General features: G+C 39.8%; 1 protein-coding gene across 1 annotated transcript in view; it reads left to right on the top strand.

Annotated features, from left to right (window-relative positions):
* Positions 1–27,598, top strand: part of FAM120A (family with sequence similarity 120 member A) — a 68,841-nt gene that overhangs the window by 22,797 nt on the left and 18,446 nt on the right. The window contains exons 4-12 of the mRNA XM_063121258.1: positions 9,294–9,422; positions 9,745–9,841; positions 12,258–12,355; positions 12,509–12,792; positions 13,017–13,104; positions 14,454–14,678; positions 18,114–18,288; positions 21,547–21,796; positions 22,889–23,003. Of these exons, the coding sequence (XP_062977328.1) occupies positions 9,294–9,422; positions 9,745–9,841; positions 12,258–12,355; positions 12,509–12,792; positions 13,017–13,104; positions 14,454–14,678; positions 18,114–18,288; positions 21,547–21,796; positions 22,889–23,003 (1,461 nt within the window). The remainder of the gene's footprint in view (positions 1–9,293; positions 9,423–9,744; positions 9,842–12,257; positions 12,356–12,508; positions 12,793–13,016; positions 13,105–14,453; positions 14,679–18,113; positions 18,289–21,546; positions 21,797–22,888; positions 23,004–27,598) is intronic.

The raw sequence follows: 27,598 nt of genomic DNA, 5'->3' as shown, positions 1-27,598 counted from the left end.
TGAGGCTTTCTGCATAAAATACGTCTGCCGCTGTTTGTGTGAGACTTCAGAGTTAGACTTCTGAAGTACGGACTGTTCAGAAGTTGTACGGGTTTGCTGCTCTTTATGTTACTCCTCTCCCAAATCATACCATGAGGTGATATGAAAGATGTTTGTTTTTGTGATACTTGTATTTATTTTCAGGTGTCAAATGGAAAGCACAAAGCTCCCTTTATATTATGCAGAATTGTCCATTGGTCTGTGTAGTGAAATATTGTTCACAGCAGCTGACAATAACACTTCAAGATCTTACATTCTACGTCATCTTGCTTTAAATGGAGATGTCTGAGATTGACCCTAGGATCTCCTGCATGCACTTAACTGGGATTTGAAGGTGGAAACTCTTGAATTTATGACATCTATGCCTTTAAATCAGACTTCTCCAACCTGGTGCTTCCTGATGTTTTGGACTGCAGCTCCCATCATCCCCAGGCATCATGTCCAGTGATCAGGGATGATGGGATTGTTGTCCAAAACATCTGGAGGGAGCCAGGTTGGGTAAATCTACTTTAGATCCACAAGCCTTTTGCCATCAATTGGCATGAGAGTGACTCTGGGCTCATCTACACCAAGCAGGATATTCCACTATGAAAGTGGTATGAAAGCGGCATATAAAAGGCAGGAGCCACACCAAGCAGGATATATGAAAGCGTTATATGGTATGTGTCAATAAGCCCCAACAGTTGTCAGTGCAATTCAATACTGCTATAAAGCAGTAGTGTGGCTCCTGCCTTTTATATCCCACTTTCATACCCTTTTATAGTGCTGTATCTGGCTTGGTGTAGATCTGGCCTTAGTGTGGGCTATTAAGTTTCATGGTAAAGTTTCCATTTCTAAATTGGCGTCATGTTTAAGTACAAACTAACTGTAATTCTGACAAAGAATATTGGACTTTTTTATCTTAAAAGAGATTAAGTGATGGTATTTATTTATTTAAAATATTTTTATCCCACATTTAAACAAAATACTTTACAAAACACCATAAAAACAAACAAAACAGATAAACAAAAACACCATAAAAAACAAACTTCTAACATTTAACAACAGCAGAGGTAAAAATTACAATCCAAAAAGCATCCAGTAAAACTGTTATGCAATCTCAAGCTTTTATTTTTTTAACTACTTGTTTACTGCTTGTCATCCTAAGATCTCTAAGCTGCCTACATAAAATAAAATATAAAAACAATCTAGAATAATAAATACACTAGAAATGTTACAGCAGTAACAGAACAATTCAATCACAAGTCAAGGAAAGCCTGTGTAAACAGATACATTGTATTCAAGAGGTGTCTAAAGCTCATCACAGTTTTCTCCTCTCAGATCACAAGTGGGAGAATGTTCCAGAGGGCAGGAGCCACTATCAAGAAGGCTCACTTACCCGAGATGTAAAATTTCCAGAAATGTTGACGGCAATGGGGGTGGAGAGGTTTTTTAAACCTATGTTTCCTTCTTCCCTTCACCTAGAAATTTTTTTGGTGGGGGGATGGAAAATTAAGCAATCCTTTTTTAAAGCTCTCTTTTCAGATCTAACATCACTGTCAACGTCTCCAACCTGGCGTCTTCCAGATACTTTGAACTTAAGCTCTCATCAGCCTCAAGCAGCATGGTCAATGATCAAGAACGTTGGGTGTTGTAGTCCAAAAACACCTGGTGGGCACCAGATTGGGGAAACTGCTTTAGGAACATAAGCCTTTAAATTCTTAAAGTTATATTTTGTATAACTTCGTTTGCTCATGAAATTATTGAATTTTAAAACTTCAGTAAATGAATGAAATATACTTTAAAATGTAATACACCAAACTTATTAATTTTATGAGCAAATCAAGTTATACATAACATATTTTAGGTTCCTATTTTATTTCTGACCGGAGGAAATCTCAGCAAGTAGTCCCCGACACATGTTAATCATCCTAGAAGGTAGAAGAAGCAGGAAGAACTGGAGGCAGAGGTAGGCATCTGGAGGCAGAGTACAACACCTGTTCTTGTTTGTAAGGAAGTTTAGGAAAATTCCTAAACCTGTTTCTGTTTGTGGAGTGGAGCTTAAGGAAATCTGATATGAAGGAAAAGTTAATTGAGATTTATTTAGCTGGGAAAGACTTGGTTTAGGAATGGTAAGCAACCGTATTTAATTTAAGAACCTTTAAGCAATCTCAGTCTGCTATTTGAAGAGTGACGTTTTATTCACTTTTGTAAATAATTTCTGTTAATGAACATCTTATCTTTTTGTTCAATTTGAAAGGTTCATTTTGCTAGTGTCAATACCATGCCCATGCCTTATGAACCAGGCGACTGAGTTTCTTTTCGGTAGAGAGGGTTTATTCTAGTAGCATTTAAAGTATTTTATAGCTGAAGCAGCATTCCCTAGCGGTGGGGTCCAATTGAGAACTTTTTTAAAAACTGTGGCAGCAAGTTCTATAGACCCACGTGTCAAAGTTTTTTCCCCTTGATTTTTGTTTTAAAAACAGTGCACATGCTGTTCCATTGCATCTGGTGAGAGTGGGTGTTTCCCCCACACACACATGTGCATTTCAGATTAGAATAACATTAATTGACTGCTACAGCATCCTAGAACAAGCCCAGAAACACCATAGAACGACATCCAAACTGTAAAAAATGCACATTTTCTTGCATATTATGATACGGTGATTCTACTAAACATATTGGGAAAATAAGCATGACTTAGAGCATCCCTAAATGTCTCTCACTAAAAGATACTTTAGATCAATAATTTTAATAAAGAACAGAAGAAATAACTATGCTGGGAATCTTACAGAGAGGATTTCCCCTCATGTCTTCATTATTTCTAGTCATTTTGCATCTCTATTCTTTCTATAAAAGTCTTCTTAGTACATTGTTTTCAGAAATAATTTAGTGGGGGTAACAGTGGCTGGGTGTATTAAAGGTATATAAACACCTTGCCTTAAATTCTAAAAGAAAATATTTCATAATCCAAAGCTGTTCAGTTTTTCCAGTTTTTCTTCAGTGCAGCTGTCCATGCTGGGGACAGGGACAGCGGTGTGGTCCTGGTCATCACATGATATCCCCTTCATGTGATTACTCTTTATTCATATATGAAATTATGTGCTGTCAGAACTACAGATACTGCGGGAAGTATCTTTGTTTTAAAACCTACCCACAGCACCAGTGAAGACCTTTAGAAGTTCAGGATTATTCCTTCAGAACTGTGTTTGAATTCAAGGTGCTCCTGATGAGGTGTGTGGTTTGTAGGGAAGTGGTAACGAAGCTAATTATCAGGCACCTAACTGTGATTTATTTGAAACGCCTGAGCATTTACAAATGCAGACTTTCTTGTTACTTTATCTTATACTTGTTTCTCCCAGTACTCTTGGTAGTCACTTCTCTAAGGTTCCTTTAGAAATACAGAAACTCCAGATTGTACTGAAATTTTTTTTTCTTTGGCTCCAGGAGTGCCCTCTGGTGGATTTAAATAATTATGATAGGTCTCATTTGAGGTTTACTCTTACAACTCTACTCAACTGTGAAAGTTAGCAACTACTGAAATGTTTAGGATTCAAATAGGTATTGTGACGCTATGATAGGTTTGGGGTATGCTTTTAGTATATTTGCACACATGATTTAAAATCCCAAGAAAGAGTGGTTTGGGTAACTATCGAGAAATAAGCTGGTCAGCTTTCTTATCCTGAAAGCATATTCATTGCCTTGAATGTGGAATTTTACAGAACATATGAATTTGGTTGGATATTTGCAGTGTCATTGTGAAAAAGCCTTGGTTACATATGAGTAAGTGAGTAGATACTGCATATGTGGCTTCTCAACTTCAGGTAGTGTTAGATAATGCTTATTATTTGGATCCATTCCAGTCTGGGTTCAGGTGTGACTTTGGGACAGAAACAGCCTTGGTCACCCTAGCACTCACTGTTGCTTCTCCTGGATCTCTCAACATTTTCTGATACCATTGACCATGGTTTCCTTCAGGATTGGCTGTCTGGGTTGGACATAGTTGGGTACAGTGGTTCCAGTCCTTCTTGGACAAATGGTCTTAGAAGGTGGTGCTTCTGTTCTATCCTGTTGCCATCAGCCTATAGGGTGCCGTAAAGTTCCATTCTGTTCCTTATGCTTTTCAACATCTACATGAAACTGCTAGGGTAAGTTATTTGGAGGTTTGGGTTGAAATGACATCTGTATGCAGATTACACTCAGCTCTACCTCTTGTTTCCATCTAATGATTCTAGGGTGGCTGCTGAATGTCTGGTGGCAGTTTTAGGATGGATGAGAGCTAACAAGCTGAGACTTAATCCAGACAAGATGGAAGTACTGTTGGTAGGAAAACCGACCAATCTGGACAAGAGTACATCTGTCAAAACCATGGATTTTTTCCAGTGTCATCACTGGATCATCCCTGTGCATCCAAAATGATGCACAGGGGATCCCGGGGGCAGCCAGGGACGACCCCTCCATATCCCCAGGATAACCGATTTACCCCGTAGTCCCAGGACCATCCCTAGGACCGCAGCTGGTGTGCTGCATGGGCACAGAGCAGCACGGGGCAAAGCCTCTGGAACAGGTGGAATTTGCCTTAGCGGGAGGGAGCATATAATCCCATGACTGATTTATCCCTTAATCCAACTAACATTACATCTACACCAGGCCCAAGAGGTGTCAGTCAAGATGATTTTGTTGGTGCTGATACCTGGCTCCATTGTATCAAAAAAGCAGAACAGAAATTGGAGCAGTGTATGTAAAACTTTTTTTATAAGCAGTCCCACTAATGGATTTTTTGGTCAGATTTCAGACTCACTTTTGCTTGACCATGCAGAGGTGTTCCCCATTGTGCTGCTTTGTCTCTCAAAGCCTATACTGACATTAGCTTTCCATGGTCTTGGGCAGGGGCCTTCTCAGCATTGCTGCCCCAAACCCATAAACTAGAAATGCTGGAGATTGAACCTGGGCCTTTGGCATGCAAAGCGTGTGCTCTATCACTGAGCTTTGGTCCTTCCCCTTGACAGTGTAGGGCTTCTCTTTGAATTCCCACATCTGGTGTAGAAGGTAACTGCTTGTATTCTAATGGCTGGGCATCACCTGAAACATTATTCTTGTGTTCTGTTTTGCACTAGCTCTTTGTATCTAACCTCAAGTCAGAGTGCAAGCCTAATGCAGAAAGTTTTCTTAAGTCTTGGGTCCATAATGAAGACTACCTCATTTCCAATTTCTTGTAACAATTTGTGCAATTAACCTTTAGCTCTTGCCTCACTATAATACCTCTATGCAGAATTGATAAGATGCAAAGAGAGGCATTCTTGTTGGCTGCTCAACCAGTTATGGAACTTCCTTCCCCTAGAGACATGCTAAAGCTCAAGGACCTTTCAAAAGCATTGTAAGATGTTTTCATTTGGTCTAGCTTCTAGTGGCTCGGGACAAGCCATTAGTGATATTTTAAAAACACAATTTTAGTGTAGAATTATTATTGTCTATCCTTGTCCTTGGGACTTAACATGACCTAAAGTTTAAATGAATGAAACTAATATTCTTTTGAAGATTATGCTGGCCAAGATTGTGGCTTTTCTAGTCTCCTGTGCCATGGAATATTACTTTTGGGAATATTACACCTCAAGCAACCAAGGCTTATATTGTTGTCTGGACTACTACTACTAGTAGTAGTAGTTTATTATCTATAGTCTTCCGACCACGTTGTCAGGGCTAAAATGTAAAGATATAATTCTTGAAAGACTTAAGTTACAATTCTGAGCTTATCATGTTTCTTTAGGATGAGTTCATTAAAATCAGTACAAAGTTTCCAGGGAATGGTATATAGAATTGATGATATTGGACAGTGTAAATAGTTAGGGGACAAATAACCTGGAAAACTTTCAGGCTTTCTCATTTTGCTTGTAGTAGTAAATGTAGATCCTGCTCTTCAAATAATAACTTTCAGGGCTTTTTATATAACATTTAATTAAGATATCATCATAAAAAATATAAAACACTGGAATAAAAAATGCAACATTGACTTGGTTCACATGAAATGCCCAATGTGGCCGTGGCTTGGCCATGTGGGTGGGAGTGAGCGAGTATGCTGCCTTTCGCCTGCTCATCACTTCTTCTTTCAGAAACAACCCAGGAATGCCCTTTGTTATTGTGATGTCTGAACCCGGAAATCTGGGTTGTTAAGGGGTTAAACAATCCAGAGTTAACCCAGTTCGATTGTTGATTGAAAGTTCAAGCAATGAGTGCACGGGTACGGGAGGCAGTGTTCCTCGCTGCTCCTCAGCCGCCACAAATCAGGTTAAACAGGTGTGTGAACCAGGCTAGCACAGCACAAAACAAATGGGAATTCAGGGCTGGAAGAATCAAAAGGTTCTTGCCTGAAAAAAATGACCATGTAGGTACCAGATGCCCACCCCCGAGGCAAGCTTCCATAGTGGGGCACCATGACCAAGAAGGCTGTCCCTCATTTGGTGGAGGCACCTGGAGAAGAGCCTTCAATGATGACCTGCATTTTGAAAACAGATACGGCCCTTTATAAACATTTAGGCCCCTCTCATGTTCTGAGAGGTGTTGACTGAAGGGAAGGACTTTTCAGAAAACTCAGACAAACTGGATAGAGAATTCCAGTTACATTTGTATAGACATATTGCAACAATTTGCAGAATCTTATTTTCATAGAGTTTGCTTTTTCTGATGAATTGACAGTTGGCTAATGAAGTTTTCAAATAACCCTAGGAGTTGCTAGGTTAAAATCTTAAATCACAATTATCTCCCCATCCCCCCCAGCCCCATAATTGTAAGGCGCGCCTAAACACTCCTTAGTTTATAGATGAGATTATTCTTATTTAGCTAGGACAACACCCTTACTGCTAGAGAATTGTAATAATTTCAAGCTTGGTTTTGTATAGGCTGCATAAGTATATTCATGTATTTTTATTTGGTAAAAGAAAAGATTTACAACAGAATCCTATGCATGTCTACTCAAAACTAAGTCCTGTTAAGTGAGACTTGTTCCCAGGTAAGTGTGTAAAGGATTGTAGCATTAAAGTTCTAAATATTTCCCCTTTCTTGAATATTTTTTAATTAAAATTATGAGTATTGCAAAGAAACAAAGAAATGTTTTGTCAGATATGCTGCATGGAATATATCTTAAGACAAGGGTAGGCAATCTGATGTCCTCCATATGTTTTAGATACCAACTCCCCTAAGCCCCAGCCAACACAAACAATGGTCAAGGATTATGGGAGTTATGGTCCAAAACATCTGGAGGTCGCCAGGTTGCCTGGCCTGCCTTAACACCGTCCTGCTGTTACAAAGGGTAGGTTCATATTTATTTAATAGAAGCATCATAGTTGACCTGGGAAAATTCGACTTGCTGTGCTTCTCTGCATGTTAGAATGTGTTTTAGGTGGCTGCAGTCCTGTGCATGCTTAAGAATAAAAGCCCAACTGATCTCAGTGGAACTTGCTTGATAGTAAGCATGCATAGAATTAAGATTATATGGAAAAGAGAAGAAGCTGTTTTAATGAATGTGCTCAAATTGCATAGTCATTCAAGTATTTATAATTTTGTGAAAGTTCGTCAAATAAAATCCATGGGCTTTATCAACATTAAGCTAATGTATGTTACAGAAATGTAGTAAGGTGCCTATATTTTCTAGTAACCATTAATATCTTGGAGGCCAGGAGGAAGTGAGAGAAAACATGAAATTTACTGGGGGATGTTAAGGCCAACTAAATTCTGTCATTGACCAAATTTCATCTTCATTTCCATCCATTACTGGTAAATGTTTGAAGTAATTTGCCATTAGGCTGGCTCTGGGCATTTATTAGTAAATTATTAAAAACAAGAATGAAATTTGGTACTTGGTCAAGGCATTTGGTTGACTTTAAAACATACTAATTAAATGTCAGAATTGCCTGAAATTTTCTACTGGCTCTCTAAAAGTGATAATATTCAGAGTATTAAATTTACTTTAACACCAAAGGACCAGGTTTGGTTGATTCAAATCAAATTTCCCATTGTGAAATTATTTCTTGGACAAGCAGGCATACTATCTGGTTGCTATAATTCTTATACATTAATTTGCAAATAAATAGTCTTTGTACAGTCTAGGAGTATAATCCAGAATCTTGGACCATGTAGCACGCATAAACTACAGAATTGGATCTCCTGTGTATGCATTCTAGGATACTAAGCAAGCTCACTTCTCTGTAGCTAGAATCCTACGCACAGTTATTCTCAAGCAAGCCTTGTTTAACAAAGTGAGACTTACTTCCTAACATACAAGCCAAGTATCAAATTGTAAATGTTCAGAACTTTCCATAAGCAAGGCTGACAGGTAGTAGGCAAAACAGCATTTGCATGAGATGAAAAGAAAATATTCATTCTGCTTAGTTAGGAAAGTTATTAATATTCATAATTTTGAAAATGAAAATATTGCAAAGTTCAGGTAGTTCGAGGGTATTAAACAGTATAAGATCACTTATGTGGGCTCAGGGAATGCCTGGTAAAGTGCTGGATGGCATGACTTGAATTCTAGCACCCGAGGTGACTTGTTAAATCCCGGATCTACAAGGCAAGCCACAATAATAAATACATTATATGACTTATTGTATCGTTTTCTTAACCTCAGAAGTTAGGTATTTCCCCCCAAGATTCTTGCTTTTATTTTTTAAAACAGCCTTTAACATGTTTAAGCAATAAGTAGACTTTAACATACTGCTTTGTATTCAGGTTTCATTTTAAATTATTTGTAAAGGGTTATCATTTTTTTAAATATCATTGATTTTTATTCTCATTGCAAACTTCCAAATTAGTCCTCCCATGTTTCTCTTTCATGATACGTTCAGCTGTTTCTTCTTCCTACTTGTTGCCATCAAGTTTAAAAGCCTGGCTTCCACTTGATTATGCTCACATATCCCTAATGGAAATGTTTCAGTGGCTGCCACTTAATTACTAAAGTAACTGCTGCATGCATACAGGGTAGGCGTCTCATATTCTGAATCAGAAAAACAGTACCCATCCATATTTAGAGTATTTTTGTATTATTATTATTGTTGTTGTTATTGTTATTGTTATTATTGAGATACTTAACCATAGTATCTCTAGAAATAGGTTAATCTCCCAAATACACAAGTTGTTAAATTCTGCTTGTGTTTAATAGAATTGCTTGTTAGCATATTTTACAGGAGAATTTAATTCAAGCCAGTTACTTGCTACAAAATTGAGCTGCCTTGGGGAGCTGCTGTGACATGGGGGATTTTAACATGTGTTTGTATTTCTAGGTACGAGCACACCAGTTAGTTTTACCACCCTGTGATGTAGTGATCAAAGCTGTAGCTGACTATGTTCGCAATATTCAGGACACCTCTGATTTGGATGCCATAGCTAAAGATGTTTTTCAACATTCACAGGTAAAAGAACAAAATGTGTGGATCTTTGCTTGTGGTTGAAACCATGTTGTGGTACTAATAAATAGTAAATATATGAATATTGTGTGTGTTTCTGTGTGGGTGGGTATGTTTGTGTGCAGATGCACATGTGTGTTTCTATCACCATTCTATCTAAAAAAAAAGTTTTACCCAAGTGGTCAGGCCCTAGATAATGTATAAGATCGTTTCAGGATGTTTAGGTGCAATTACAGATTCGCGTAATGGTCGATACAGATGTATGATAATACTGTTAGGACTGCCTATAGTTGTTTAATTTTAATAAAGATTTTAAAATTTCTTTCAGTCTAGAACAGATGACAAGGTTAAACGATTTAAGAGAGCAGTTGCATATTATTCAGCAACTAATAAACCTATGCCATTTCATCCACCACACTACCTAGGTAAGTTCTGTAGTTTACTTTGACTTAAGTGTGATCCTGAGGCTTTGGTTAAAGTTGGTTGATGACTTGTATCATGGGATGGAAAGAAGTAGAAGATGATAGGGAAACAGTACCACATTGGTTCTATTAATTCATACCAATTTTGATATTATTTATTTATTTTATTTATTTATTACATTTATATCTCACCTTTTTTCCTCCAAGGAACCCAAGGTGGTGTACATAATCCTCTTCTCCATTTTATCCGTTTAACTTTAACCCTGTGAGGTAGGTTGGGCTGAGAGTCTGTAACTGGCCCAAAGTCACCCAGTGGGCTTCCATGGCCGAATGGAGATTAGGTCTCCTGACTCCCAGTCCAGCACTCTAGCCACCTACACCACACTGGCTCTCATACCACCTGGATCATATGCCACAGCTGTGGCACCTATTAGATATAATGACATTGTATGTTCACTGCATTTATAACTGTGTTGAAAGAGGCATATAAATTTGAATAACAAATAAAATAATAAATATTTGTGCGAACATTCTGTAGTGTTCCACTTATTTCCAATAGTGATGTTCTAGACAGTTGCAACGGATGCTTACTTACTGACTCTTTTGGACCTTCCCTACATGGTCTCATGGTGTTTGATCTCTTCTCTTGTTCATTATGTATCTGAGAATGCCTGATGCAGACATGTTTGCAGGCTGGTATGTAGGCTCCAAACATGGTAGAGTGCACCTGGTTGGAAACAGGATTCCTGTGTGGGGATTGTAAGTGTGGGAAACTGAGTATATTGGCATCTGGACATAAAAGGTTTCCTGTAGCAAAGTGATGGGGCGAACTTCACTTTCAAAATTAGGTGCCAAAGAACACCCAATTAACTTTACACGTTTCTAGGTTACCCCAAACAAATCCTTCCTATTACTGTATGCAACCAGATTGAAGACTGTTGTGATAGTTATGATAAATGTTCCAGTCTACACATAAAACTATACATATACATTTAAAACTTGAACTTTCATTAAAGGTAATATTTGTTGCATTAGGAAGAGTTTTTTTAAAAATAATAATAATGCTTGAAACTAGGTCAAAGCACCATCTGAATAAAAGTGAGATCCCCGAAGTGATGTAACCAGTTTGCAATGGGACTTAAGGAAGCTATGACCAACTTAACCTCCATTCATTTCAATGGGTCTAACTTGAAGTATGACTAAATCTGGATCCAGCCCAAAGTACTGAGAAACTTGCCTTCTTACTTGACAATAGTCTGCTTATTCTGAGAGTAACTACCTTGTCAAAGGCACAGATTTGATTTGTAGCATGCGGTTGACCTCTCTTATTTGTCAAGTTGAAGGGTAAGAGGAATCTGTTTTCTCTTTCCTGAATAAATCCTAATTAGCCAGTCTTCATTGGGCTAATTGAAAGCAGAGATATCAATCGCTGTAAAGGTATTGTTTGATCTTGGCTGCATTATATAACAAGAGACAATCTTCATGTTTGTGACTCTTCCTTTTCATTTTAAGTCTTCCTTTCTGACCAGCAAAAGAAAATGTACCAGTCACAAAGAGGAGTTACATTTACATTACATTTATATACCGCCCCATAACCAAAGCTCTCTGGGCAGTTTACAAAAGTTAAGAACAGTGAACATTAAAAACTATAAAAAAATTAAAACCATCAAAAGCGTAAAAACAACAATATGCATTTAAAAACAACAGTTCTGGGGTTCGTTAAAAACAAACAAACTCAACATATGTTGTTAAATGCTGTTAAATGCCTGGGAGAAGAGGAAAGTCTTGACCTGGCACCGAAAAGATAACAATGTTGGCGCCAGGCGAGCCTCATCGGGGAGATCATTCCATAATTGGGTGGCCACCACTGAAAAGGCCCTCTCTCTGAATTGTTTATTGTTTATTGCTAAGATAGTGCTCTGGTTAAAGTAAGCATAGACTTCCAAGCTTTCATGTTCCCACTTCTGTTGTTACGTACTTCTTATGAAACTGGGGGTGCTAAAAGCAAACATAGCTTCAGAATTAGAATCATGAATTAGAATCTGGTTACTGCATTTTCTGTTCTACCGAGAAAGAGAAAGTAAAAAATGGAGGTTAAAATGGTGGGGGTGATACAAACAGAGTAGGGAGATATTGGAATGAAAAATAAATGGGCAGACAAGGAGGAAGCGAAGAATGTGTCTCCTGAGAGAGGGGAAAATGAAACAAAACTGACGCAGGCATTGAAAGTTGAAATAGAACAAGAACAAATAAACTGTACTATAGGAAATGGGGTCAAAGTTTTTAAAACGAAAGCCTAACATATGATTTGCTTTTTCATATTGAGGAGTCACCTAAAAGACATGTTTGGCCAGGCTATGTACAAGGCACGTTTACCAATATAATTTTTTTAAAAATCATTTCTATTTTCTAATAACAGCCAGACCAAATCAATTTGGAATGCCAGGTATGGTGCCACCGTATGTCTCGCCTCAGATGCTTAACATTCCACAGTCCCCTCTGCAAGCAAAACATGTGGCAAGTATACTCTGCTTTCTTCTGCCTGCCTCCCTCCCGCCCACCTCCAGTTCTTCTGCTGTTCATTAGAAGCATGTGTTATGCGTATGGCTATGACCAGGTTGCACAGATTTAGGAAAACACTGTGTAATTTGTAATATACTCTTTCTTTAGGCCCAGCATATGTCTAGTCAAGGTAATGCCCAAGGTCATGGTCCATACCCCTATAGCCTCTCGGAACCAGCCATCACCTTGGACACGGGTGGAAAAAGTCTTTCTGAGCAGAACAACTACAGCAACATTCCTCATGAAGGAAAACATACACCATTATATGAGCGTTCCTCTCCAATAAACCCAGCTCAGAGTGGGAGCCCCAATCATGTGGATGCAACCTATTTTCCTGCCTCTTCTACATCATCTTCCTCCGACAATGATGAAGGCAATGGGGGTGCTGTGAAGTAAGTAAGGGGAGATTAGCAGGATTTGGGGGGTAGTTTTGAATTCATTGATCCAGAGGGAAAGCTTGTGTAGATGGGGTGGGCAGAAAGGGACTGTTTCAGCTCCCTGGAAAACCTCTTCCAAGGGTCAGGGGATCCTGATGAACGGGATGTTCTGTAGTGTAAAGGGCTTAAGGGGAAGTTATAACCCTGACAATAAAAATTGTGTGGTGTTCTTTCCTCAGTCATGTTGGTGGGAACAAATTGAGCTGGGAAAAAACAGGAACCCAGTCAGAAAATCAAGCACGTGGGGATCCAGGAGACCAAACAAAGGTAGTGTTGTCTTTAGCACTCTGGTCTGTGTGAATGAGGCTTTGAATGCATCATGGCATCAGTGACTTTAAAAAATAAGCAAATCACCGCTTGGTCACTGGCCAGGAGAACAAGGGCGACTGGAAACCTGCATTCCCTGGTCCCAAGGACGATATAATGGCAAGCAGGGGACCAGCCTGGCTCCGTCCATAGGCTAGAGAAGGAACAACTGCAGGGAACTTCCTTCCTCTGTTCTTAACAAAAGACTCCAACTGCCTGTTGCCCTGGGACTGCAGAACTAAAAGGAGGCCGTGCCTCTGTCACTGGGCAGGAGGCGCCAGGCCAGTGGGACGCTGTGCTCCTGCTTCCCAGCAAGAACATCATGGCAAAGCGGAGACAGACTACCCCATCCATCAGCCAACTCCTTCACTGCCCCATTCTTCCTTTCTTTTGTAGGCACTTTATTTGATGTATATTTGATTGTGGTCCTGCAGGCCACAATCAAATATCTCTTAATCTTATCTTATCAATATAATGTTTAGAATGTTTTAGGTGCTGTATAAGATGATGGTGATAAACCATTGTACACAGAATTACCAGTAGTTCAGTTACATTAAGGCTGCAGTCTTGTGCATGCTCATTTATTGATTGACTGTGGGTTGGATCCAGTGGAAGGAGACCCCTTGCAGAATGGGACGTCCCCATCTTCTCCTACTCCTGCATCCTACCTGCATATGCCTTCCAAATCTACTCTGTTCAGTAAGCGGTATCCTTCTACTGTTGGAAAAACAGTTCTGGTTCCAATCCTAGATTTAGAAACCATACCTTCTACTTAACAAGCACCCAAAGCAATGTACAGTAAAAACATAAAAAATATCACATCAAACCATGAAACGTGCTGGGATGTCCTAGAACTGAAAGGTTCCCAGAAAGTGAGGCCAGTGCCAAAAAACTAAAACAAGCCTCTCTCTCTCTCTCTCTCTCTCTCTCTCTCTCTCTCTCTCTCTCTCTCTCTCTCTCTCACACCCACACACACCCACACACACACACACATGCATGCACACACACACACACACCCCAACACACACTCCCTGCCTTCCAATTCCCCACTGGGAAACTACATTTTTCCAAACCTTCTCCAAGGAGACTTCATATCCTTCTTCACTATTGTAAAGTAAATTTTAAATAACCTTTTGAGTGCTAAAAGTAATGAAAAGTGTGTGGATGTAGTGTGGTGTTTATTTCAGTTGAAAATATAGAAAAAACTTGCTCTCCAAAACTCATAGGTGCCTGACATTTACTTGTATACTTTTAACTTTGAGAGAGAGAGAAAGTTCCCCTTTCAGAGATGACTTTCTTGTATATTACAGGCAGAAGGTCCCTCTACTGTTTCTTCAGGAAACCAGGCAGCTGAAGTTAAAGGGAACCAAAGCAGTAGTCCACAAATCCCATGTCTGTTGTCAATGCCCACTAGGAACCACATGGATATTACCACTCCTCCATTACCTCCTGTAGCACCTGAAGTATTAAGAGTGGCAGAACACAGACACAAAAAGGGGTTAATGTACCCCTACATCTTTCATGTTCTAACCAAGGTAAGGTGTTCAGATTTAGGAATTGGTATGTAGCTGGACCCATGGTGTGTGTAAAGTGAAGAATATCAGCCTGGTAGTCTTTGGTTCACAAGGATTGGTTTTAATGTAGTGTTTCTAACAATGGCCCAGTTCACACGATTGCAGCGAGGGAAATAAGCTGCCGTGATTTATTTCCTTTGCATGCTCGTTACATGCTGGCCGTATTTCCCTAGTATTGGGATGAATATGGGGGCTTCCTCCTGTGTCTCCTGTTGCTGCATCCAAGGCTATTGATTTAATGGATGTTAAAGACATTTAGTAGGAATGTGTTAGTCATTTCATATTCCTGTTGCCCTTCTTTGGGGTCGACCCAAAGGACTGAACAGCTCCTTCCACCAGCTGCTGCTTGCAGAATTTTCACTCAAGGTCAGTGACAGTGGAGGGAGATGACTAGCCACTGATGCTGTTGAGAAACAGTGGTCTATTCCAGTGTCCCAGCATTCTCTAGTTACCCAGTGAATCCTGGCCTCCACAATTTGAAGACCAGGATCTCAGTATGTCTCTTTAAAGGCTCGTTTGTGCAAGTACAATATGTCTTTAATTGTGTGGAAGAGGTGGTATGTGAACCTGAAGTACATACATACCTGGCTAGATGTGAGTGAAGTGATTTCTTCCCCCATCACAGCAGTCATATCCAGAGATATGGAAACTTCTGTAATCATGTGTAGCTGGGTACATATGTACTTCTAGTTTATACATTCCTCAGTGATCCTTCTCTGGGAGCCCCCGCCAAAGGAAGTGAGGTGGGTGGCTACTAAGAAGAGGACCTTTTCTGCTTTTTCCCCTGGTTGTGGAATGAGCTACCCAGAGAGGCTTGCCTAGTGCCTACATAGTGTTGCCAGGTGAGGACATTTTTATTTTCTGATGCATTTTAGTCTTAGGCCATAGCTATACGGGGCGAAATCCCGGGGCGATTCCTGGGATCGTCACTGTGCGTCCACATAACGCACAGGGGATCCTGGGATCAGGGATGGATGATCCCTCCCTTGCCCCGGGATCTCGCCCTACCCTTTAGGCCTTATTTCTTCATGTTCTCGGGCTGAGCCTGAGACAGAGGAATTTGTGGCCGGGCATCGCAGTTTGTTCCGGCTTCTCATGGTTACTCGTGAGGAGCCGTGAGCCATGCATGGGGCACAGAGCTCCTCAGGAGCACTGCACCCATAAAGGGGGGGGGAATGGGGGGAGTGGGGAAAATAAGTTTTTAAAAAACAAACCTTACCACTTGTGCACAAGCACTCGTGCGCATCTTTCCCTTTAAAAAACAAAATGGCAGACGCAACGCCTCTTCCTCTGAGGTCGTCATGCACCACGTATAAACAGGGTGGATCTCGCAATAAAAACATCGCGAGATCTTCACTCCTCCGTCGCGCAATAAGTCTAGCTAAGGCCTTGAACAGCAGGTTCTGGTTTAAATATGCTACTGTATTTTAAATCTGCATTGCAGCTAGGTTTGATTTTTTATTTTAGTTGTATTTTATGCTGTGGTCTTAAGCTTTTATTTTATTTTATTTTTATTTATTTAAGGATTTTTATGCCGCCATTCAGCCAAAAAAGGCTCTCACGGCGGCTTACAAAAGTATTTCTTGACAGTCCCTGCCCACAGGCTTACAATCTAAAAGACATGACACAAAAGGAAAGGGGATTGGGAGGGAGGAGGAGGAGGGGGGAAGGAAAGCAAACTCAGGCACTACAATCTTAGTTGGAAAGTTCAGCAGTTACAGTTGGTAGCAGGAGGGAGGGGGCTCTCAGCTGGAGCTGGGCCCAGGCACGGTGGAGAGGTGCCTGGCTGCTGCTTCCTCCCTCTCTGGTGGCCTCTGCAGTTACAGTTGGTAGCAGGAGGGAGGGGGCTCTCAGCTGGAGCTGGGCCCAGGCACGGTGGAGAGGTGCCTGGCTGCTGCTTCCTCCCTCTCTGGTGGCCTCTGCAGTTACAGTTGGTAGCAGGAGGGAGGGGGCTCTCATCTGGAGCTGGACCCAGGCACGGTGGAGAGGTGCCTGGCTGCTGCTTCCTCCCTCACTGGTGGCCTCTGCAGAGACAGTTGGTAGCAGGAGGGAGGGGGCTCTCAGCTGGAGCTGGACCCAGGCACGGTGGAGAGGTGCCTGGCTGCTGCTTCCTCCCTCACTGGTGGCCTCTCCAGAGACAGTTGGTAGCAGGAGGGAGGGAGCTCTTTTAAACTTTTGTATTGTATCTTATGTTGCTTTTTATGGTTTTAATCATTGTGAACTTCTCAGAGAACTTCAGCAGTTGGGTGTTATCGACATGAAATAAATAAATAAAATAAACATGGGCAACTATGAATTCAATGACATTTGCATGGAATTTTTTTAAAGGGCTTCACATACACTGAATGCATAAACTGTTCCTAACTGGTGTCCAAATTGTATATCTGAGTTAACAGAGTCACTAAATGGCTAAGAATGTTTATCCTTTATATTTATTCTTCAATAACTTACTCTTTCCCCATTTTGCCATCACTTATGGTGCTTTAAAAATACATTAAAAGGGCTGCTTTGTACAAGATGCTTTTTTATTTGGGATGGGATTCCCCACCTCCCCCCACACACACTTTCTTGTTTCTCAGCCAGGAAAATTCCCTTCCAAACCCATCCCCCTTCAGTTTCCCTAATGGCTGTTTTAGGGCTCATCTACACCAAGCAGGATATTCCACTATGAAAGCAGTATATAAAAGGCAGGAGCCACACCAAGCAGCATATAGCAGTATGAAAGCGGTATATAGTATGTCTCAATGGGCCCCAACAGTTGTCAGTGCACTTCAATCCCACTATAAAGCAGCAGTGTGGCTCCTGCCTTTTATATACCGCTTTCATAGTGGAATGTCCTGCTTGGTGTAGATGAGCCCTCTGTCTTCTCATCCTCTTCTCTTTTGCTCTGTATCACTTCTCAAGATCCTTATCCCTGTGTTCAGCAGCACTGTGCTCTCGCATTCCTAATTGTCATTTAAGTTAAGAGTTGGAATTCCTTCAATTATTTCATTAGAGGGCAACTTTCTTGCTTTTAATTTCATATCAATCTGGCTTATTTTCAAAAATAAATGTTAAAATAGAAGAAGTCAGGTAAACTTGATTGGAGGTTAACAGAGCAATGCTTTGCTGGAGGAGGGATGTTGTTTAATCCATGAAGACTCTGGCCCTAGACATTAAGAGCCAGTGTGGGGTAGTGGCTAGATTGCTGGAGTAGGACCCGGGAGATCTAGGTTCAGATCCCTATACAGCTATGAAGCTCATTGGTGGCTTTTGGTCAGTCACTCGGTTTAACCTACCTCACAGGAAAGTTGTTCAGATAAAAAGGAGATGTTGTCTTGAGCACCTTGTAAATCAATTAGGTTTTTCGATTATTTTTTTAATACAAAATGTGTTAATAATTTTGTTTATGTACAGGGTGAAATTAAAATTGCAGTTTCTATTGAAGATGAAGCAAACAAAGACCTGCCTCCTGCTGCTCTTCTTTATAGGCCAGTTCGTCAGTATGTTTACGGAGTCCTGTTCAGTTTGGCAGAAAGCAGGAAAAAAACAGAGAGGCTTGCTTTTAGAAAGAACAGACTTCCTCCAGAATGTATGTATTTGTCTTTTATTGTTATTGCTAGCTCATCTCAGACATCACACCAAAATATATTTTACACCAATCATGGTTTAGAACAAAATACAGTTTGACTTCCGTACAGATGCTTGAATGCTTCCATTTTCCACTGCTGTAGTGTTGGCATTTCTGGAGGTGAAGCAATAACTCTGCTTCATCAATTCATACGTTACACCATACCCACAGGTAGCATTGCAAACTCATTTCAAACACTTTCTGAGAATGATTTTCCGGCTGATCACAAACCATGGTTTCTTTGCCTCAGATATCATATCAAACTATAATTAAGCTTGCTAAAACATCAGCAATACAACAACAAAACTCAGCCAACTTCAGGTAAATATTTGTAGTCATATCAGATCTTTGGGACTGGGCAGATTATTAGGAGGGAAGACAGGCCTTCAAATACCCAGGTCCTAAATTTTCTTAGGATTTAAAAACAAGCACTTTGAATTATTCCCAGAACCAAACCAGAACCCTGGCTTTTGTGCTTACATCCAAAATTAATCCATGGCTCTGTTCTCTCTCCAGATAAGCCAGAATCATAAGGTATGGTTTGCTGTTGGCTTATTTAGAGAGAAACAAGCCAGAGTTCCTGATTTCCACATGAGGGCCTGTTCAGACAACACGCTAAGCCATGGTTAGGCCACTAACCCTTTTGCAACAAATAGTTAGTGAGCATGTTTAAACAGTGGTTATGTAGCCAACATGATTAGGAATGGTTTGCTAAGACATGGTTCAAAAATGCTTAACCACTGTGGCTTAGTGTGTCGTTTAAACAGAGTCAATGAAAAATCATGAACAGACAGACTGTGGTTTGTTTAGTTGCTCCTGTCTGCAGGAGGATCCAAGCGGTCGTGATTGGGCAGCATGCATATTACGCTAGCACAAAAGTCAGGGCTGTCCTGGAACCTTATTGTTCTCTCTCCAGGAGGGGCAGTCAGTTAGAATTGTTAACAATCTCCTAATTTTTTTAATCCAAAGAGTAGCCATTTGTTAAAATGAGAGAACTATTATGTGGATGGTTAACATAAGATATTTTTCAAAAGTGACAGGCAGCCAATGTCTTTGCAGTCTGCAGGTCCTTGTAAAATTCTGAGACTCTCGACTGTAGCTTCTTTTTTAAAATCAAGTCCTTTCCATAATTTCCTGTGTGGTGTCATAAATTATTAGGCAAATTTATGTAGATTTTAGTTGAATACGTAAGCACATCATATCATATCTCTGATCTTGTTGAACATGTTGTTCATTTTGCATCTGTAAAAAGATCAACTGTTTTTGTTTGATCAACAGGCTTTTATTGAAGCAAAATTTATAAAGCAAAAGAGGTCCTTCTGTACATTGAAGTTAGTACGAGCTGTGGCTACCAAAAAAATCACTAAGGGCACAATGCTATGCATGTTTAGAAAAAAAAATCCTACAACTCCTAGCATTCCCAAGCCAGCTTTGGCAGGCTGGGACATGCTAAGAGTTGTAGGACCTTTTCTGTTTAAACATGCGTAACATCGCACCATAATAGTCCTAATTTTAATAAATTGTATTTGTGTTAGGCTGTTCAATGGGATTTAAAATGTTTTAAAATATCTATCTTCCTTTGTTTAAAAAACTCACACTTTTCCCTCCAGTCTTCTCAACAAATATATTTTCATGTATTAAAGTACCTAATGTGCTTCTGAAATTAGTTACTCATACTTCATCACTTTTTTAACAGATGCCTCTAGTCAGTGGATGATTTTTTCACCAGTTTTTGACCAAGGTTTTGAAGCAAGATGCTGATAATATAGAAGAAATCCCACTTCTAGATTCTAGCTGATTTTTTTTATTCTTCCTCCGATGCACCTAAATTTATTGTAGCTGAAAGACAACTTTACTTTGCTGGAAGTAGTTATTAAAAGTACAATTGTATCAGCCCATGAAACCAACTTTCTGTTTATTTCAGAGTAACATTTAAAAGGAACATGTTGGAGGGTTGAACTAACTATTCTGCTACTTTGTATTCTGTGGTAAATAGGTTTCTATCCAAAATGTATACACAAACAAATCAACAATAACATTGATAGAATAGCACTAAACTTTAGCTTTCCCCCTTTGCAAATATTATTCTTCTGTAACTGCTAGAAAACTTTAAGCAATAAATCGAAGTTAGAGCTCAATGACTTAGGAATTGCAGTGCAATTTGTAACTATTTCTGGTATCACATTCAGTGTAGTTGGGCATGAAGATATTGGGCTACACCTAGTATTTACAACTTAACTCATTAGACATATTTCACTGGAAACATGTCCTGCACAAGGCCTCCTGAAACTGTGGGTTAATTGCAATCTTCCATACTCCATTCAGGAAAGGAAGGAAAGGAACCTCTCGTGCAAGCACTGAGTCATTACTGACTCTTGGAGGGATGCCAGCTTTCGCTGATGTTTTCTTGGCAGGCCTTATAGCGGGGTGGTTTGCTGTTGCCTTCCCCGGCCGTGATTACCTTTCCCCCAGCTAACTGGGTACTCATTTTGCCAACCTTGGGAGGATGGAAGGCTGAGTCGACCCGAGCCGGCTGCCTGAAACCAGCTTCCGCTGGGATCGAACTCAGGCTGTGGGGAGAGTTTCAGCTGCAGAAACTGCTGCTTTACTTCTCTGCGCCACACGAGGCTCTTATATTCCATTCAAGTACACTGCAAAGGGAAGAAAGAAATAAGCACAAGGCTAGTTTATATCGCTTTTTAATAAGAAGAGATATGATCATCTGAACCTGACTAGGGTTTCTCTCTAGCATGACCCTATAGCAACCCCCAAGTTCAGATGAGCGGTCCAGATTGGCTTTGTCTCCTTCCACTACTTCATTAAATAATTTTAGCTTCCTTGCAAGGTAACACAGCTCATCTACAAACAAACAATTGTTTCAATAAAATAACACATAGTCAACAAAAGTAGTCTAAGTTATAACAAAAATCAAAATCCCTATCTTAAGAGTATTGTATTTTACTGCATCAGTGGAATGTACGTCTGTTTGGATATAGTCCAGGCAGTGTTAATTAACTACTAGTTAATGATGTGGCATGTTACAAGCAGTCCATATTCAGCCTTGCGAAGTTGATCTGTAAAGTGTAGGTGTTTAAATCTAAAATGTGTAAGTGAAAATTTAATATACTGGCTAGAATTCATTCTTGGTAAATTTCTTGTTTGTTATAGTATTAGTACATGAAGCTGAAAGTATTTAGTTTCCTTTTTTTTATTCTGCAGTCTCACCAGTGATAATAAAGGAATGGGCTGCTTACAAAGGGAAGTCTCCCCAGACTCCTGAGTTGGTAGAAGCTCTTGCATTTAGGGAATGGACCTGTCCCAATTTGAAGAAACTGTGGCTGGGGAAAGCAGTAGAGGACAAGAATCGACGAATGAGGGCGTTCTTGGCCTGTATGAGGTCAGACACACCAGCAATGCTAAACCCTGCAAATGTGCCCACTCACCTTATGGTGCTCTGTTGTGTATTAAGGTAAGTATCTTGACTGGCTTTAGTGTAAGATAAAACTTCAGCTTGGTAACATGTGCCTGCCTTTTTAACCTCAGTACAATTCATGATTTTGAAATAAGAGTTATTTGTATCATGACTTCCAACTTTTCATTGCCTGCATTCTGGTTTTTGCAGCACAAGTCCTAAATATTTCTGTACTCTAATCGATAAGGATATTCCTTCTCTTTTTCACTTTTTTCATAAGAGGCAGGGAATATTAAACTTAACCCATGAAGAAAGGTATAAAAGTGTGTAGTACTATATTATTTTATTTATTTATTTATTTAAAACATTTGTACCATGCCCTATATCACTAGGATCTTAGGGCGGCGTACAGATAAAATGATACAATATAAAACAATAAATATACACAGCTAAACAGGCACATAATTATGTGGAGAATGCAAAAAACAAACAGCTTAACAACTCTTGCCTGCTTTTAGTGATGCCATAGAAGGCAGAAGGGGGTAAAAGGAAATGATACTGTAGGTCTAGTGATACTGTTTAAATGCTAAGTTTCCTCCCCTGAATGAAACAGAATTCTGTTCATGGAACTGGACTTTTCCTGTCTCGCCTCTTCCCCTACAACCCCCTAAAAATTGTCCCTAAAGGTTGGGAGACTATTATGAATTAGTCTGGGATATGTCCCACGGGTGTGTGTGCAGATGGACAGGGAATCAGGAGAACTCTCCCCACCCCTATCACCCGCATGAGTGAAAGAGAACCTTAAGATCCAAACCAAGGTCTCCTAAGTTTGACTTGAGCCAAATCAATGCAGTCCATGCGATGTAGATTAGTTTAATCTCACATGAAAATAATACCTTGTGATAATGTTTGTATTCAAGCCTGACCATCCGCGGGTGGAATGGACCTGACATGGTCTTCCTCTCCCTTCTGCAGCCCTCCGCACACACCCAAAATCTGCTCCAGAGGGTTGGGTTATGTTCTGGAACACGGGGGGCGGCTACAGGTGTCATTCCATGTTTATCCTGCTTGAATTGGCTGTACACAGAAATCATAAGTACTCATTCTTAAGCTTTTCAAACAATATCTTAAGATCCTCTGCTTTTGTAGGTATATGGTGCAATGGCCTGGGGTTCGGATACTCCGTCGCCAGGAACTAGATGCCTTCCTGGCTCAAGCTTTATCTCCAAAACTCTATGAACCTGACCAACTACAGGAACTAAAGGTGACTTTTAACTTGGGCTTCTCTGGGGCATTTAATCCATACTCATTCAAGTGGTTGTTAGACAGTCCTCCTTTTCTTTGTCGATACTCTTAACCTGATTGATGTACGTGTGTTGTTCAATAAAAAAATACATAGGCATGAAAAGTTTGATTAAACTCCAGGTCAGCTATGACTTGTCGATCATGATATCAGTGTCTAGTTTCAAAATAAATCTTTTCTTCTTTTTTCTTTGTTTGGCATTGCATTTGCTTTATGTTTCGCATCAATGGCTTTCAAACTTCAGTCTTTGGGGAACTCTTTTCTTTGCTGTTTTTGTTGTTGTTTCATTTCTTCTTTTTGTTTAGGAACCCCTGCATGCTCAACACAGGATCTATGTAGTAGAGCATTCTGGAGTCTGCCTCAAAGGCTTATGTGTTATCTTTATGTGCTTCCCTTAACAAACTGAAAATGCAATGTTTTACTATGTCTTTGCTATTTATGATTTCTTCCCTCTCAATTTTTTTTTAAAGTGACTTGGTTGATTCCAGAAAGGCGATATAGAAATTTAATAAATAAATAAATAAATGCACGCTACAATGTACCCAACAATGGCCCACCTGTGTTTTGCAGGAGAAAATCAGTAATAATGGACAAACTGTCTTTCAAGCACCTTGTCTCATTATAGACTGGGTTTGCATGACACGACAATCCATCATGGGCAGCCAGCCATGGTTGGTTGTCATGTCATCCAAAGTCGGAGCACTTTCCGTGGGGTGGCTTATTTTTCAGTAATAAGCTACAGCAAGAACCCACGATTTGTTGTTGGGTTATTTTCCCCCACAATGGGGTTGTCATGTTGTCCAAACCCAGGAGCCCATTTTTATCAAGAGTTGTGGCAATCCGCTACAGAGCTGCTTGGTAAGAGTGGCAAAAGAAAAGCCTGTGTCACCCCACCCCCTTTGATGCACTTCTTCCTTTGCTTCCCCCGCCCCCCATTTTTGGTGCTTCTTAATTGCATGACCAGGTCCCTCTTTCCCCTTAGTATTATTTCTCCTCCAGCCTTCCACAACTGTGTGCAAATTAGCTGATATGCAACCTCCTCTTGTCAGTTTCTATGTATGTTTTTCTTCACTGCTGCCTTTGAAGCTGAAACAGACAAGGAAATTAACCAGGCAAGACTCCAAATATCTGGCAGCCCTAAGTTCACACTTGCACACCTGCAAAAAAAAATCCAAAATAATAATAATAATTAATAATAAATGTGACCTCTAATTATGGATTTTTAAGGCAGCAAAAACATTTTTTAAAAGCCAGGGATCCAAAAGGGGTAGCGATCAGGCTGGCGAGAGGGGAGACAAGATGGGTTTTGCTGCACAGTCCTCTGGGATACATGCCGGATCTGGCTGAGGGGGAGAACAACCCATGGCAAACCTGATCATCTGCAGGGAATTCCATGGGTTATTCAATAACAACCCTCGGTGTGTAGCTTATTTGCAGGGGCAGCTTAGTGTTCTTTGTGAATCCGCCCATAGTCATCAAGGAGCAGAGTGGATAATTTTTTTTTTAATGAATCATAGGATAGTAGAGTTGGAAGGGTCCCATAAGGCCATCAAGTCCAACCCCCTGCTCAACGCAGGAATCCACCTTAAAGCATCCCTGACAGATGACTGTCCATCTGGATTATAACTGTTATTTAAATTGGATTTGTTTTATTCATTGTGTTTGCATTTCAGCTACAGTATAGTGAGTGTCCTTTAAAAAAAATGAACCAAGTTAAAATAAAAATTTCATGCAAACATGTCAAATGTCTTAAACTGAATTCAGAGCCCTGTATCAAACCCAATGGCCTGGTTCAGACAACATGCTAAACTACGCTGCTTAACCTCAAAATGGTGAAGGGAATGCATTAAGGTTAATGCATCCCCTTAACCATTTTGTGGTTAAGCAGCATGGTTTAGCGTGTTCTCTGAACCAGGCCATTGAGTTAGAATTGCTTTTTAAGTAAAAGAGAACCACGAGGGAAAATATTTCAGGTGGCCAAGGTTATGTATTATGTTGTTGAAGACTTCCTGCTGGACGTGAGGACTGGCTATTATCACAAGAGCTAGGACTCCGGAGGTGCTGTATTGTATCTCTTTGAAATCTTTCCACCGAGTGAACCTAGGTGACCTTGTGCTCCTTTTTCCTAAACGCAATGCATTGAGTTTCAAATTAGTAATAGGGGCAATATCTTACTCAGTGCTTGCGCTGGCATGAATTATGTTGTACTAGCATAAGCCACCTCTAACACAACGGTATTAATGTTTGCTGATGTGACAGCTTTCTATCTGCCAAAAGCACCAGTAGTTTTTATTAGTGAAACATAATTAACGGTAACACGTGCTGACTAGGATACTGCCCTATGACTCTACCAACGAAATTACATGGAAATTTGTTTCCCATCTCATAGAGAAATAATAAATTTTTGTTTCAGGAAGGTTCTGTGCACTAGTAAATGTCTTACTTAACTGGTCTTGCTTAAAATCCTTGCACGTTTTATAGAAAGTTAAATACGTTAATGTCACAACTTGCCCTCATTTCTTTGTCTCTAACCAGATAAAATGCTGTAGCACAAATGAGATCTAGGCCCCAGGATCAAAGGTTTTGAAATAGATCCTAGGTAGTACAAAGGATCTGTTTAATTTATTTATTTATTACATTTCTATACCATCCAATAGCCGAAACTCTCTGGGTGGCTCACAAAAGATCAAAGCCACAAGGTACAGCATAAAGCTTAAAAATTAAAAGTACAACCAGAATAAAATGAATAATTATAGGGATTCCAGAGGTGCTGGTGCTTTGCTTTTTGTTTGGGGAATATGTGAAATATAAATTGAAAACATGATTAAAATCAATTACATTTTTTAAAATTATTTAAATTGGTTCATCCAGCCAAGGAACCCTGAGAAACTTCTGAGGAGTATGCTTGCGTTTGCACCTTGAAAACAATTGATATGGCTTTCTGTACCCCCAAAAAAGGTTCCAGATACTATCGTAATGATATAGAATTACTAAATTATAATAAAATATGTGCAGGGGAAGTAGAAAGTCAGATAAAAATTTCTCAAAATAATTTAAGTATAGAAAAATAATTTAGTGCATAATATATGCAAAACCTTCACCAGGAAGTGTTTGGGGTTTGGTTTGGTTTTCAGTAGTTGGAGCTTTTTGATGAGAATTCTGACAGGATCATTTTTATTTTTTGCTTCTCTTTTCCCTTTTTGTAGATCTTCCCTTTCCTCCCCTGCTCAACTTTTCTGTCTTTTCACTCCTGCTGCTCACTGCTTCCCTGCTAACAACTTGTACTTCCTTAGGGAGGCCTACCTCACACCATGGCTCTATCGTCTGGTATAGGCTAGCGTTGAAGACAGGATGCTGGGCTAAATTGATCATTGGCCAGACCCATTAAGGCAATATTTGTATTCTGAATGTAAATTACCCCAGTTAAATCAGTATGAGCTTAGAATTACAGGTGAGTGACTTGGAAAAGAACCATACCTGGATGACACTAACACATAAACTTTATCAAGAGTAAAAGGGCAGAATTTGCCATATTACCTTTTATTTTAACGTGAAAAATTCAAGCATGTACAACATTTCCGTGTTCCTTAGACTTCTCTATCTGAAAAGCAGCCTAAGTTTGACTGTATAGGAACTAGAATATTATTTAAGTCAACAGTACTGCATACTTTATAATACTTCAGGCACATTGTTCACAATGTATAACACTTGATTGCTATAATGCTGCAGTATCTATTGCAGTTCTGGCATTTTCAACATGAGTTTGTTTTTTGGCAATATATTTTGATTACTGGATAGACAAATCAAATTCACACTGAGTTTTGATTGAACAGTTGCTGCTCCACAATCCACCCACACTGCCTACTTGAAAAACTTGAACTGCCCAGTATTTATGACCTAACCAGTGTCTAACTTGAAGGCATAGGCTGATATTGTATGTGTGTCTGAAAGGGCTGTTCATGGAAAGGCCTTCGATCCAGCAGACGCTTCCATTGATGAAATGTGGAGAGATTTAATATTTGTTGATGCCTCTTCTTGCCATAGCTCCCTCAAATGCCAACTTTTATGCTGTACCAGAGGGTCCCCAGACCCTTCAGAACAGATTTTTGGGAGGCACAACAGGGATGGGATGCTACCAAAATCTCCCTCAACCCCTTATGTTAGTGGACCCCAGGTGCCCTTTCTAGAAGTAGAACTCTGCTCATGGGATCTTTGGATACAAGTCTGTATTTTTGGATGATTAGAGTTCTTTCAGATACCACAACACTGTCTTGAACAAGCTGTTTTCCCTAAACACAGAGACTATGAGGATCTAGTGCCCTTCTTCATATTGAGTCAGATCTATGGGTCATCTATCCATTACTATAAATATTAACTCTTAGCAACTCGTCAGATTCTTAGCTAAGATTTATTTATTTATTTATTTATTTATTTATTACATTTCTATACCACCCAATAGCCGGAGCTCTCTGGGCGGTTCACAAAAATTAAAACCATTCAAAGTATAAAACAACAGTATAAAACCATAATATAAGGTGGTTTTATACTGTTGGAAC

The sequence above is a fragment of the Elgaria multicarinata genome, chromosome 3, assembly GCF_023053635.1.
Source record: "Elgaria multicarinata webbii isolate HBS135686 ecotype San Diego chromosome 3, rElgMul1.1.pri, whole genome shotgun sequence".
Taxonomy (NCBI): Eukaryota; Metazoa; Chordata; class Lepidosauria; order Squamata; family Anguidae; genus Elgaria; species Elgaria multicarinata.
The sequence above is the reverse complement of the archived record's forward strand: the minus strand, read 5'-3'. Positions and strand labels throughout refer to the sequence as shown.